Here is a 15,943-nt window from a genome sequence, read left to right on the forward strand (position 1 = left end):
TAATTCAAGTGCCCAATATACATATGATTTCATATTAAAAAAGAGTGATAAGTCATGAGTAGGGCGATGTTCTGTCACACAACGCTCAGACACAATCTTTATTTATACCCGATACTCGGCCAAGACCGGTAAGAGTAAATAGGGTACATAGATTTTATTTGTCGTCGGAGCAATGTGTGTAACGCACAGAAGAAAACGACTCCAGAGACTATAAAAGCTACTGCATCCAAATTTTGCACCCAGACTGCGGTGATGTCAAATTCGCACCGCCTCCTTCCGTGCCACAATTTTGAAGATAGTAGAAAAACAAAAACGCAATTCCGTAGAAAATGTCCATAACTATCAAAACAACGAATTGTTATTAGATTGGATCATTATTATAGCCAGAATGTAAAAATTCATTTGAAGTGGTTTTCCCGACCCCGTCCAGCAGCTTTCCTTGTTTTTGCTCATTTCCTCATTCCACACTCTGCTTCCTGCAGTGTACCCCTCTAGGGAGGGGGGCGAGCTAAAAGGGCGTATTGGTGTGAGAAGTGATGTAGATGACAGATGTAGGAAAAATGTGAGCATAAAAGTGAGTTGGAGATTGAGTGGGACCAGTAATTGAAAAATTTGAGTTCCTAAGATGTTGTCTCCATCTGAATTATTAAATAGGAAAAGAGGAACACTGAAAAAATAACAGACGCCAGAATGGTAGGGAAAATGAGCGTACTGATAGTGAAGCTGCTTGTGTAAAGTTCGTCGAGCCAAGTGTGCGATGTGCTTATGAATTTAATAAATTCTATGTGGTTTAATATAAATATTCTCACACAGGTACATTCGACTCACGTTTCTCCAATAGTTACCGTACACAATGTTAACGTACCAGAATTCATTTCGAAAGAGCAACGCTCTGATGAAGTGCAACAATAAGGTGCAAAAACAAGACGACTCTGATGAAGAGCGCGAGTTAACTAATCTCAACTGGCTCTTGCGAAACCAAAACTTAACATGGCCGAAAACAATTGACACAGTCAATGAAGACGATTTAGATACAAATTTGAATGCGAAAATAATACCACAGGGGATACATCTACGAACGCTAAATCGACGGGATGAACAAATTAAACACGTTTACTCCGAAGAGAGCTCACAAAAAAAAAAAGTCTCTAGGTCGAACATACTTTCCGAGTACAAAATGCTACCACCGTCAGCATTACCCAAGCGTCCTACTCCAGCGGAACGATATGAAATCTTTATTAACAAAATCAAACGGTTAGTAATTCGACAGTCTTCTCATATATGTGCAACCCAATTTTGGATTTCATTATTTCTTTTTTGTTCTTTCACTAATATTCTAGGGACTTGTCAGAATATGAAAAGTTAGCATCAAAGTATGAAACGGACGTGACGGAAAAGCCACCATTTAACTATTCACATATAATTGGAATGGCAATGCTTGTAAATGGGCGGGTTACTTTGCAGCAAATATGTGCATGGATTGAATCAAAGTTTGCATTTTTTCGTGTGCGAAAAAGGTGGAATGTAAGTTGCTATATAATTGTTAAGACATAAGTTATAAATTTTTATTTAGAACTCGATTAGGCACAACTTGTCGCTTCACCATTGCTTTCGTAATCGAAAACGCGAGGAGAAGGGGAAAGGTGGTTACTGGGAGCTGGGAGTGGACCCAAAAAAATGTGATAGGAAGCGTATACGCAATCGAAAATTGTCACATCAAAAATTAAATCAAACACCTAAAAGAAGTTGGGCGCACTGGAATAACGCTTACTCCGATATTCAAAGCATTTCGGGCGAATGTAATCAACAGGAACCAATACAGCTTGGGGCATCCAATCAAAATACTTATAGAAGAAGCTATAAAATGCCTAAACCAAATGCCTTAGCAGAAAACAAGGAACCGCAGAACCTTGGGTCTACCTGTAAAAGTTCTCAGGTAGACGATATGGTTACCACCTCATTTAGATCTAATATGGACCCAATGACAACAATGGCGGACGAGGAAATTTGTCAACAACAATATGAGCTTGGAACAATTATTATTAGCACCACTGAAATTGTCGACGAGTCAAATGGTTTAAATTGCCTTATAACTGACAAATTAGGATGTACTAACATGGTAAGACTATTGCTATGTACATACATATGTACATATATATTGAAACTATCCGATATTACATATGTCTATATTGCAGCAGGTTTACAGGGAGGACGACATCCTCACGTTTAATGAAAGCCTAAATAACACTACTATTATGACACCTGTCCTTGCTTCAACATCAGCAAATTTAGATGATCATGATGAGCAAGATGGAACTTTGACAACATCTGCTATTTGCAGTCCTGTACATCCAAGTAGCATTACTATTAATTACGACTACACTAATTTTCGACCCCTAATGGATAGCATTGATGAGCCGTTTCATTACCTCCAAAGCACTGCCGAGTTCGGACGCAGCGATGATATGTTAGATAACCTTCTTGACGTTTGTGTAACACACTATTAAAACTATGATTTTATACATACATATGTAAGTTACTCGTCTTTTGAACTAGCAAAACTCACGCGATTTCGCCGTCGAGTAATTTGAGAATGATTGTAAGGAATTAAATAAACTGCAAAAACTAACTACATATGTGTTTTTACACTGTGACGTTTAGGTAACATTCTTTCACCAGAGCACTTCAAATCCGGTTTGTCATGTACATATACACATATGTACATACATGTAAGAAGGCTAGCTCAGCGTACAAGCGCGGACCCACCCCAAGAGAGCAGAGAGAAGAGAGCATAGGTCAAAGAGGAGATCGCAAGAGCGAGAGAGCGTGGAAGCGTCAGAGCACAGAGAGAGAGCGGTCGCCAATCAGTTGTCAGTCGTCAAGTTGTGCAGTCGTGTTCTGTCGTAGTTGAAGAATCAGTTGTCAGTCATCAAGTTGTGCAGTCGTGTTTTGTCATAATTGAAGGAGCCGTTGAAATATTTTCAAGAGACACTTAATTTAACTTAAATAACCTAATAAACTATTCTTTTAATATACTTATCCTACATTTTGGGGTTCGTCCTGTCTTGAATACGCGGGCCTGAATGAAAAGTGAAAGCAGTCTCAGTTGCTAAAGTGGATGGTGCATTTTATCGTAATTTCAACAAACGTTGTAAAGTTGTACAGTCGATCAGTAGTGAAATTACAGTAAATTGTCCTAAAAACGCAAGATTGTGAAATTCAGGGAAGTTGCCGTGAGTCGCGTTGTTGTGTTGTCGAGCAATACACACACGATCATACGAGAAAGAAAAGGACAGAGGAACAGTTGGTGCTTGTCGTCGCTTGTCGCGTTTTTCAAACTGCGCAATAAGCGAGAGAAAAAATTTGGTTGCCGTCGTTGTTTGTTTTCGCCAAAACGAAAAGGGAGAACGAAAAAAGAACAGTTAGATACATACACACGAACAGAGGAAAAAAAGGAAGATGACAAGAACCAGACGTACGCCTTCTAAAAAAACTAACGAAGTAGAAGCGGAAAGAGAAGTTGTTGCTGCTGGATGAAGGTACATCAGACTTGGTGGAAAATCTTGATATCAGTGTTAATCTTGAGGAAAGCCACGCCGCAGCAATGGCGCAGGAAAGTACTTCGAACGTTAACATCAAGGTGCAACAAATGATGCAACTGTTAACCCTGAAAATAGAGGCAGATGAACGCAGAGACAGTCTAGTGAAAATATCGGCAAAGTAACTTCGAGAAGATTCTGAGCGACTTTTATGGATACTCTATCCCGGTCGGAAAGTGGTTCGACATTTTCGAGCATAACGCGGAGGCTTATGAACTGTCGGAGAAACAAAAATATGTTCAGGCCAAAGGTAAGATGTGCGGAGCGGCCAAGCTCTTTTTGGAATCCGAGTGCGTGTCTAATTATGAAGATTTAAAAGACCAATTGATATGCGAATTCGAGACCAATACAAATAGTGCGGACATTAACCAGTTCCTGCGGAACCGTAAAATGCGAAAGCGGAGACATTCCATGAATATATCCTGAACATGAAAAAAAGTTGGCAAGCGTCGGAAATATTGAAGAAGAAGCTGTGTTGCGATATATCGTAGACGGACTGCAAATTAAAAACGAGTTTAAAATCGTGTTGCATCGGTGCTGTTCATATGTATAAAGCGCTAAGAGAAGAGTATGCTATCTACGAACTAGTTCAAGGGAATATCAGCAGCGAAAAGAGCAGAGTGGGCAACAGAAGCAAGGCGCCAGTGGCCGACGGAAAGAGGGAATATTGTTTTAATTGCGGATCACCAGATCATAAAAGAAGTTCTTGCACAGCTGATACCAAATGCTTCAGTTGCAACGAGAATGGGCATATCTCTCGTTACTGTCCCAAGAAGGCTGCAAAAGTGCATATGATTCTAGACCGTAGTCGCTATAAGCCAATCCTCATAAACGATAGCGAAGTTCAGTGCCTAGTAGATACGGGATCAGATGTGACCTTAATCAAAGAGAGTGTTTTTAAAAGGTTGAACGATGCTGAATCGCTGCAGAATTCAACTACGCTGCGAGGCTTGGGAAATAAGAGCATGAAACCGATTGGATTTTTAACGCTGAAGTAGAAGTGGATCGTTGGATTCCTAACAATGCCCTGGAATGTGATGGAATTGTGGGCTACGATTTCATAAAGAAGTTCGCGCTGATGGTCGATTGTGACGGGATCTCCTTTCTGAGCCGGGAAAAAAAGCAGGACAAGTTGGTAGAAGAGTGTTTACAACATTGTCGAAAGTCCAAATACGTTTATTAATCCACCCAAATACCAAAAGTACATCGAGCAGCTAATGGAACATCGAGCGGCGGAAAAATGAAGCATGTGAACTTTTTAAGTCCACAAGTCTATTTGGTTACATCAGAGAAATCTTCACGATTGAAGAAGGCACAGCAGAGAGACGATGGAATCAAGGCAATGGTTCGAGTTCTACAAGATGGCGCAAACGAGAACTACAAGCGGAAAGGTGGACTACTTTACGAGGATGTTGGCGGACACGAGCTACTGGTCGTCCCAAAACAGATGGAGCGTGAGGTGATCAAGATTGCACATGACACTGGGCACTTCGCGAAAAAGAAAACGATGCACAATATTCAGCAGCAGTTTTACATTCCCTACTTGAAGGGGAAGGTAAATAATTTCGTAGCTAACTGTATAAGTTGTATAATTCACAGCAAGAAGGGCTCTTGCATTGCATCGATAAGGGCGATGTACCACCACATACGGTGCATATCGATCACTTGGGTCCGATGGATACTACGTCGAAAGAGTCAAAGATGAACACCAAAGCAGAGGACCGACTAATCGAATTGCTGAATCCGGAGCTTGTAGAGAGATTCAACGACGACCGTTTGTTGATAAGAAATGAAGCCAGGCAGAATATACAGCAAGCTCAGAAGAACTACAAGGCCAACTTTGACAAAAGCGACGCGTCGAGCACGGCTACAGAGAAGGCGACCTCGTAGCTGTTAAGCGAACACAATTCGTTGCAGGTCGAAAGCTTGCGAGTTCATATCTTGGCCCGTATGAGTTCGTTAAGGTTAAACGTAATTAAGAAAGCAGCCCTGGACGTCGAAGGACCAAACGTGACAACAACTAGCTGTGACAATCTCAAGCTGTGGAAGTTCGTCGAAGAAAACGAGGAGCTGCTGTCATCCGGGACGTATGACGATTGTCAGCAAGGCCGAATGTAAGAAGGCTAGCTCAGCGTACAAGCGCGGACCCACCCCAAGAGAGCAGAGAGAAGAGAGCATAGGTCAAAGAGGAGATCGCAAGAGCGAGAGAGCGTGAAAGCGTCAGAGCACAGAGAGAGAGCGGTCGCCAATCAGTTGTCAGTCGTCAAGTTGTGCAGTCGTGTTCTGTCGTAGTTGAAGAATCAGTTGTCAGTCATCAAGTTGTGCAGTCGTGTTTTGTCATAATTGAAGGAGCCGTTGAAATATTTTCAAGAGACACTTAATTTAACTTAAATAACCTAATAAACTATTCTTTTAATATACTTATCCTACATTTGGGGGTTCGTCCTGTCTTGAATACGCGGGCCTGAATGAAAAGTGAAAGCAGTCTCAGTTGCTAAAGTGGATGGTGCATTTTATCGTAATTTCAACAGACGTTGTAAAGTTGTACAGTCGATCAGTAGTGAAATTACAGTAAATTGTCCTAAAAACGCAAGATTGTGAAATTCAGGGAAGTTGCCGTGAGTCGCGTTGTTGTGTTGTCGAGCAATACACACACGATCATACGAGAAAGAAAAGGACAGAGGAACAGTTGGTGCTTGTCGTCGCTTGTCGCGTTTTTCAAACTGCGCAATAAGCGAGAGAAAAAATTTGGTTGCCGTCGTTGTTTGTTTTCGCCAAAACGAAAAGGGAGAACGAAAAGAACAGTTAGATACATACACACGAACAGAGGAAAAAAAGGAAGATGACAAGAACCAGACGTACGCCTTCTAAAAAAACTAACGAAGTAGAAGCGGAAAGAGAAGTTGTTGCTGCTGGATGAAGGTACATCAGACTTGGTGGAAAATCTTGATATCAGTGTTAATCTTGAGGAAAGCCACGCCGCAGCAATGGCGCAGGAAAGTACTTCGAACGTTAACATCAAGGTGCAACAAATGATGCAACTGTTAACCCTGAAAATAGAGGCAGATGAACGCAGAGACAGTCTAGTGAAAATATCGGCAAGTAACTTCGAGAAGATTCTGAGCGACTTTGATGGATACTCTATCCCGGTCTATCCCTGATTCTAGACCGTAGTCGCTATAAGCCAATCCTCATAAACGATAGCGAAGTTCAGTGCCTAGTAGATACGGGATCAGATGTGACCTTAATCAAAGAGAGTGTTTTTAAAAGGTTGAACGATGCTGAATCGCTGCAGAATTCAACTACGCTGCGAGGCTTGGGAAATAAGAGCATGAAGCCGATTGGATTTTGTAACGCTGAAGTAGAAGTGGATCGTTGGATTCCTAACAATGCCCTGGAATGTGATGGAATTGTGGGCTACGATTTCATAAAGAAGTTCGCGCTGATGGTCGATTGTGACGGGATCTCCTTTCTGAGCCGGGAAAAGCAGGACAAGTTGGTAGAAGAGTGTTTACAACATTGTCGAAAGTCCAAATACGTTTATTAATCCACCCAAATACCAAAAGTACATCGAGCAGCTAATGGAACATCGAGCGGCGGAAAAAATGAAGCATGTGAACTTTTTAAGTCCACAAGTCTATTTGGTTACATCAGAGAAATCTTCACGATTGAAAAGGCACAGCAGAGAGACGATGGAATCAAGGCAATGGTTCGAGTTCTACAAGATGGCGCAAACGAGAACTACAAGCGGAAAGGTGGACTACTTTACGAGGATGTTGGCGGACACGAGCTACTGGTCGTCCCAAAACAGATGGAGCGTGAGGTGATCAAGATTGCACATGACACTGGGCACTTCGCGAAAAAGAAAACGATGCACAATATTCAGCAGCAGTTTTACATTCCCTACTTGAAGGGGAAGGTAAATAATTTCGTAGCTAACTGTATAAGTTGTATAATTCACAGCAAGAAGGGCTCTTGCATTGCATCGATAAGGGCGATGTACCACCACATACGGTGCATATCGATCACTTGGGTCCGATGGATACTACGTCGAAAGAGTCAAAGATGAACACCAAAGCAGAGGACCGACTAATCGAATTGCTGAATCCGGAGCTTGTAGAGAGATTCAACGACGACCGTTTGTTGATAAGAAATGAAGCCAGGCAGAATATACAGCAAGCTCAGAAGAACTACAAGGCCAACTTTGACAAAAAGCGACGCGTCGAGCACGGCTACAGAGAAGGCGACCTCGTAGCTGTTAAGCGAACACAATTCGTTGCAGGTCGAAAGCTTGCGAGTTCATATCTTGGCCCGTATGAGTTCGTTAAGGTTAAACGTAATTAAGAAAGCAGCCCTGGACGTCGAAGGACCAAACGTGACAACAACTAGCTGTGACAATCTCAAGCTGTGGAAGTTCGTCGAAGAAAACGAGGAGCTGCTGTCATCCGGGACGTATGACGATTGTCAGCAAGGCCGAATGTAAGAAGGCTAGCTCAGCGTACAAGCGCGGACCCACCCCAAGAGAGCAGAGAGAAGAGAGCATAGGTCAAAGAGGAGATCGCAAGAGCGAGAGAGCGTGGAAGCGTCAGAGCACAGAGAGAGAGCGGTCGCCAATCAGTTGTCAGTCGTCAAGTTGTGCAGTCGTGTTCTGTCGTAGTTGAAGAATCAGTTGTCAGTCATCAAGTTGTGCAGTCGTGTTTTGTCATAATTGAAGGAGCCGTTGAAATATGTTCAAGAGACACTTAATTTAACTTAAATAACCTAATAAACTATTCTTTTAATATACTTATCCTACATTTGAATACGCGGGCCTGAATGAAAAGTGAAAGCAGTCTCAGTTGCTAAAGTGGATGGTGCATTTTATCGTAATTTCAACAGACGTTGTAAAGTTGTACAGTCGATCAGTAGTGAAATTACAGTAAATTGTCCTAAAAACGCAAGATTGTGAAATTCAGGGAAGTTGCCGTGAGTCGCGTTGTTGTGTTGTCGAGCAATACACACACGATCATACGAGAAAGAAAAGGACAGAGGAACAGTTGGTGCTTGTCGTCGCTTGTCGCGTTTTTCAAACTGCGCAATAAGCGAGAGAAAAAATTTGGTTGCCGTCGTTGTTTGTTTTCGCCAAAACGAAAAGGGAGAACGAAAAGAACAGTTAGATACATACACACGAACAGAGGAAAAAAAGGAAGATGACAAGAACCAGACGTACGCCTTCTAAAAAAACTAACGAAGTAGAAGCGGAAAGAGAAGTTGTTGCTGCTGGATGAAGGTACATCAGACTTGGTGGAAAATCTTGATATCAGTGTTAATCTTGAGGAAAGCCACGCCGCAGCAATGGCGCAGGAAAGTACTTCGAACGTTAACATCAAGGTGCAACAAATGATGCAACTGTTAACCCTGAAAATAGAGGCAGATGAACGCAGAGACAGTCTAGTGAAAATATCGGCAAGTAACTTCGAGAAGATTCTGAGCGACTTTGATGGATACTCTATCCCGGTCGGAAAGTGGTTCGACATTTTCGAGCATAACGCGGAGGCTTATGAACTGTCGGAGAAACAAAAATATGTTCAGGCCAAAGGTAAGATGTGCGGAGCGGCCAAGCTCTTTTTGGAATCCGAGTGCGTGTCTAATTATGAAGATTTAAAAGACCAATTGATATGCGAATTCGAGACCAATACAAATATTGCGGACATTAACCAGTTCCTGCGGAACCGTAAAATGCGAAAGCGGAGACATTCCATGAATATATCCTGAACATGAAAAAGTTGGCAAGCGTCGGAAATATTGAAGAAGAAGCTGTGTTGCGATATATCGTAGACGGACTGCAAATTAAAAACGAGTTTAAAATCGTGTTGCATCGGTGCTGTTCATATGTATAAAGCGCTAAGAGAAGAGTATGCTATCTACGAACTAGTTCAAGGGAATATCAGCAGCGAAAAGAGCAGAGTGGGCAACAGAAGCAAGGCGCCAGTGGCCGACGGAAAGAGGGAATATTGTTTTAATTGCGGATCACCAGATCATAAAAGAAGTTCTTGCACAGCTGATACCAAATGCTTCAGTTGCAACGAGAATGGGCATATCTCTCGTTACTGTCCCAAGAAGGCTGCAAAAGTGCATATGATTCTAGACCGTAGTCGCTATAAGCCAATCCTCATAAACGATAGCGAAGTTCAGTGCCTAGTAGATACGGGATCAGATGTGACCTTAATCAAAGAGAGTGTTTTTAAAAGGTTGAACGATGCTGAATCGCTGCAGAATTCAACTACGCTGCGAGGCTTGGGAAATAAGAGCATGAAACCGATTGGATTTTTTAACGCTGAAGTAGAAGTGGATCGTTGGATTCCTAACAATGCCCTGGAATGTGATGGAATTGTGGGCTACGATTTCATAAAGAAGTTCGCGCTGATGGTCGATTGTGACGGGATCTCCTTTCTGAGCCGGGAAAAGCAGGACAAGTTGGTAGAAGAGTGTTTACAACATTGTCGAAAGTCCAAATACGTTTATTAATCCACCCAAATACCAAAAGTACATCGAGCAGCTAATGGAACATCGAGCGGCGGAAAAAATGAAGCATGTGAACTTTTTAAGTCCACAAGTCTATTTGGTTACATCAGAGAAATCTTCACGATTGAAGAAGGCACAGCAGAGAGACGATGGAATCAAGGCAATGGTTCGAGTTCTACAAGATGGCGCAAACGAGAACTACAAGCGGAAAGGTGGACTACTTTACGAGGATGTTGGCGGACACGAGCTACTGGTCGTCCCAAAACAGATGGAGCGTGAGGTGATCAAGATTGCACATGACACTGGGCACTTCGCGAAAAAGAAAACGATGCACAATATTCAGCAGCAGTTTTACATTCCCTACTTGAAGGGGAAGGTAAATAATTTCGTAGCTAACTGTATAAGTTGTATAATTCACAGCAAGAAGGGCTCTTGCATTGCATCGATAAGGGCGATGTACCACCACATACGGTGCATATCGATCACTTGGGTCCGATGGATACTACGTCGAAAGAGTCAAAGATGAACACCAAAGCAGAGGACCGACTAATCGAATTGCTGAATCCGGAGCTTGTAGAGAGATTCAACGACGACCGTTTGTTGATAAGAAATGAAGCCAGGCAGAATATACAGCAAGCTCAGAAGAACTACAAGGCCAACTTTGACAAAAAGCGACGCGTCGAGCACGGCTACAGAGAAGGCGACCTCGTAGCTGTTAAGCGAACACAATTCGTTGCAGGTCGAAAGCTTGCGAGTTCATATCTTGGCCCGTATGAGTTCGTTAAGGTTAAACGTAATTAAGAAAGCAGCCCTGGACGTCGAAGGACCAAACGTGACAACAACTAGCTGTGACAATCTCAAGCTGTGGAAGTTCGTCGAAGAAAACGAGGAGCTGCTGTCATCCGGGACGTATGACGATTGTCAGCAAGGCCGAATGTAAGAAGGCTAGCTCAGCGTACAAGCGCGGACCCACCCCAAGAGAGCAGAGAGAAGAGAGCATAGGTCAAAGAGGAGATCGCAAGAGCGAGAGAGCGTGGAAGCGTCAGAGCACAGAGAGAGAGCGGTCGCCAATCAGTTGTCAGTCGTCAAGTTGTGCAGTCGTGTTCTGTCGTAGTTGAGGAATCAGTTGTCAGTCGTCAAGTTGTGCAGTCGTGTTTTGTCGTAGTTGAGGAATGAGTTGTCAGTCGTCAAGTTGTGCAGTCGTGTTTTGTCGTAGTTGAAGAAGAATTTAACTTAAATAACCTAATGAACTATTCTTTTAATAAACTTATCCTACATACATTTGTATGTATTTACCATAGAAGAAGACGATCTACTGCGTCACAGTGATTTCTTGGATTAAATTTTGGCACATGCATACATATGTACATATTTACATATTTACATATGTACATATGTATGTATGTACATACATGTGTACGTCAAGTCTGCTGTCTATGCAAAGCTTTCGGAGACACAATCTGCATATTTATGCTAGAAAGAGACAAAGAAAAGTAGTTGTCTTGAATTGAAAAAATATATAACAATATGTACAAACATACATACATATGTAAGTGGAGTGAAAACCAAGTCCTGCGATTGTTTTGATTTTCTGTATTGGAGCTCGTCCAAAAACGGTAAAATTGCTATTTTGTATTGGATTTTATAAATGCGACAACATTTTTTGAAGTTTATCGTGCTATGATAATTTAGAAAAATCGATATAGATGCCAAAGTATTCATTTTAATTGTCTAATTTCTTTTCCAAACATTTTTTTAATTTTTTTAATCTGGGCATTTTTTTGACGAAGTGGACAAATGCAAAAAAAATAAAAGTAAAAAATTCTCATTTCCCTGTAATTCTGCCGCGATATTTTTATCTTATTTACTTAAAAGGTAACTAATCTACAATAGAGGCTCAGAAAACCTATTTAATTAAGAACTTCACTTATTTTTTTCATATTTATACTATTTTTAATTCATTTAAAAAACGAAGTGAAACGTGCTTCGTACGCGTCGCTACTTTTATACCCGGTACTCAGTCAGTATGCAAATATGTATCTATGTGTGTAACCTCAGTAATACATATGTATGTATGCAGGTACATATGTAGCCTTATGATTTTTTGGAAATACAATAATCTTTTCTTCTACATATGTCATCTACATTATCAATTACATCACTTCTCACACCAACACGACCTTTTAGCTCGCCCTCATACACTTGCCACACTGCCCTATGAGTAAAAAGCCCTGTTTTTGGCATTAATAAAAAAAAATAGAGCTAGAGCTCTACAAATTTTGTCATTTGGACCCCGCCTACCTCTCGCACCCATACGAACTGGAACCGATTTCCATCGTATTTATTATAAAACGAGAAGGGACGTGTGAGACGCTTCTTACGCGTCACAACTTTTATACCCGGCACTCAGTACTACATCTGCAACTTAGCGGTTATTTGTCAAATTTTAAAATTTTTCTTCTCTGTCATCTATATCAACAACACTACTCGCCAACACGCCTCTTTAGCTCGCCACCCTCCCCTAGAGCAACACACTGCAGAGTCAGGGCAGAGACGCGGCAGATGCAGGGGCAGAGACGTGTCAGAGGCAGAGGCTACAAACTGCGCCAAGCAGAGTGCGAATGAGAGAATGTGTAAAAAACAAATATAAGCTGCGGGACGGGGTGGGTTTGGCCTCTGCAAATTAATTTTTTTCATTGTGGCCATAATAATTATCCAATCGGATCCATATTTGGTGATCTGATAGATATGGTCATTCCCTACGGAATGGCGTTTTAAGGTTTTCGCCTTTTTGCGTGGGCGGAAGGGGGCGGGGCTAATTTTTGAAATACACTGGTTTCAGCGTGAGCATACAGCAGTCTAGAGCCAAAATTTGGTGGCTCTAGCTCTTATAGTCTCTGAGAACTAGCCGACAAACAAGACGGACAGACAGACATGGCTCTATCGACTCGGCTATTGATGCTGATCAAGAATATATTTACTTTATGGTACTCTTCGAGTACCGGGTATTAAAAGGTATTCAAACAATTAATTATGATAAAAGATCCTTTAAAACATTTTAGAACTTTTAAAAAATATATTTGATTGACTGATTGAATTATTGTTTGGTTAAAAGTAATTAATTAAAAGTAATAAAAGTTTAACTAAGCAATAAATTGGATAATTTTCGTTTAAATTGTAATAGTTTCATTTTTAGTTAGTCAGTTTTTGTCAATACTCTTTAAATTACAACATTTTATGGCGTCTGCTTCACGAATGTGGTTTTTCGAAAAGGGGCAAAAACGGGCAAAAAGCATTAACACCACGTGATTAAAACCACGTTGGTTAATAACATGTAACTTGAAACTCTGTGCAGTAGTGTGCTGGGCAAAAGTAATATTCCACAGAACACACTTGCAATTGTTAGTACCAATCTTAAAATATACATGAATAAAACATTTGACAATTAAAAAACTACACACAACTATCAAAAAACATGTATTAGCAATTAATTGAAATACCTCGACCTATTATTTCCATATTTATACTTTTGTTTAAACTTTGAAATCGAGCTAAAAATTAATGCTGCAAGTTGCTCAATATTTTCCGCAATTTTTCACAAGTCAAAGTATCTCAAAATCAGGCGTATTTGAAAGCGCGCAAAAAAATGTATGGTACTCCGTAAAAATCTTTTAAACCCATTTTTTTTCTATCTTGATATTCAGGAATCAGAAAATTTAATTCGCATTCAAATATTTTACACAACAAAAAATAACATTAATGCCAAAAATTCGGGCTTTTTACCCATAGTGCGCTGGAACTGAATGTATGCCTTCTGGGGTCAGAACGCATATTGCTCCGACCAAATATACAATATTCTTCCCTATGCTTACAATACCCTATTTACTCTTCGAGTACCGCGTATAAAAAACACGAATAAAATTTTTGTAAAATTATAGCCACTTTATAGAGACATCCATGGTCAGCCTCATCAGAATCTATATTATATTATATACTATATTGCATCTACTCTCGTTGAAATCTGAGTTGGAATCAGTCGCAGCGAAAACCCCTTCACTATGTGTCGATTGGTTTTTTACAAAAATTTCTAGAACGCATAGTCACCCAAAAGCATTCTTAGTTGATCTTTACAACTACAACTCCAGAGGTGTATCGTAATGGTAAAATAATTTTGAAAATCCGTCTTATTTTGTCATCTTGTTCGACTTCAGAGACTCTGCGAATTTTGCCTCGCCTCAATTTAACGTCTTCAGATAAACTCCTGAGGAATAATAAAACACAGATAGTTCAAACTTCATTCAAATAAATCTTAATGGAATCGAACTCAGTTGAGAGCGATATGGTTTTCAAATTGCGTCAGTTTACATAATTGCGGTTTACATAACTTAAGTACATATATTAGATTTCGTTGTAAAGAACCATTCTGAAAAGCTTTTTGATGCAGCTACAAATTTGACCCAATCACTTAGCTTTTTATACCCGGTACTCAAAGAGTAAAAAGGGTATATTGTATTTGTGGGGAATAACGGATGTTTGCAACACACAGAAGGAAAAGTTTCCGACTCCATAAAGTATATATATTCTTGATCAGCATCAATAGCCGAGTCGATTGACCCATGTCTGTCTGTCCGTCCGTCAGTCTGTCCGTCCTTATGAACGCCTGGATCTCAGAGATCATAAGAGATAGGGCAACCAAGTTTTGCATCCAGACTTCTGTATGCTCACACTGTTACAAGTGTATTCCAAAAATGAGCCCCGCGCCCTTCCTCCCTATAAAGTCCCGTGGTCTCCCACGGCCACAATTTTCATAAAAACGAACAGATAAAAGAAAACTAAAAACGCTATCCTGTAGGGAATGACCATATCTTCACCGAATTGGGATCCGATTGGATCATTAATATAGCCAGAATGAATAAATTAATTTGCAGTGGCAGTGGTTCAGCAGCTTTTTTTTTTTGCACATTCTCTCATCCACACTCTGCTTCGTGTAGTGTGCTGCTTTAGGGGAGGGGGGCGAAGTAGATGAAGTAGAAGTAGAACATCTAGAGGTAGATGTAGATGACATTTGTAGAATAAACGTAAAATGTAAAATGTGGAAAAAACCACTAAGGTACAGCTGGTCCAATGAGTACCGGGTATAACAGTTGTGACGCGTCTCATACGTCTCTTCTCGTTTAGTTTACTGTCTGGGAAATATAAGGCTTTAAAATTCACAACTTTTATGATTTTTTAAAATATTTTAACAAATTGTCGACTTTAAAAAATCAGGAAAAGTCGAAAAAAAATGATAGCCTGGGTTTTTACTGTTTTGTGTATAGGAGCATTAGTTTGGCGTCGTTTAAAGTAATTACTCATCAAAATCTTGTAACTTACGATGCACGAAGATCAGAAAAATGTTTTTTTGATAGAGTTACGTCCGAAGGCAGCGATTTTTCAGTACTACACTACTTCGCAATTTCTTTTCTTTTCCGCTTCAAACCAACACGACTTTTTCTGATATACTGAGGGCTTTCAATTTGCTTAAGGAATTATGGTTTTTTTCCTATGCGAGAACTTTTTTTAAAGAATTTTTAAAGTCTGGTATTTTTGGTAACGGTTTTTTTAGAGGTGGCGCTTTTTATTCACATAACATAAGTAACTTACATTTAGTTGTAATGAACTATAGCTGATAAATGCATCTATAAAGTGTTTCCAAACACTTTGTGGTTTTAGCTTAGCGTTTGAAAAATGTAAAGCTTTGAAATGCAAAAATGTTGATTTTTGTGAGGTATATTTTACGAAATTTAGACTTTACTAACTCAGAAAAAGTTGTAAAAAAATCATGTGTCCACCACATGTAG

General features: G+C 40.4%; 1 protein-coding gene across 2 annotated transcripts; it reads left to right on the forward strand.

Annotated features, from left to right (window-relative positions):
• Positions 1 to 809: 809 nt before the first annotated feature.
• LOC117902932 (forkhead box protein I1) lies at positions 810 to 2,530 on the forward strand. 2 transcript variants are annotated; one of them, XM_034814534.1, is made up of 4 exons: positions 810 to 1,254; positions 1,341 to 1,524; positions 1,574 to 2,119; positions 2,196 to 2,530. In XM_034814534.1, exons 1-4 carry the CDS (start codon positions 854 to 856, stop codon positions 2,505 to 2,507), a joined length of 1,443 nt encoding a protein of 480 aa, XP_034670425.1. In that variant the 5' UTR covers positions 810 to 853; the 3' UTR covers positions 2,508 to 2,530. The 2 variants fall into 2 exon arrangements, with proteins under 2 accessions (XP_034670425.1, XP_034670426.1); XM_034814535.1 differs by having other exon boundaries at positions 2,199 to 2,530.
• Positions 2,531 to 15,943: the final 13,413 nt, after the last annotated feature.

This window comes from Drosophila subobscura, chromosome dot (genome assembly GCF_008121235.1).
Source record: "Drosophila subobscura isolate 14011-0131.10 chromosome dot, UCBerk_Dsub_1.0, whole genome shotgun sequence".
Taxonomy (NCBI): Eukaryota; Metazoa; Arthropoda; class Insecta; order Diptera; family Drosophilidae; genus Drosophila; species Drosophila subobscura.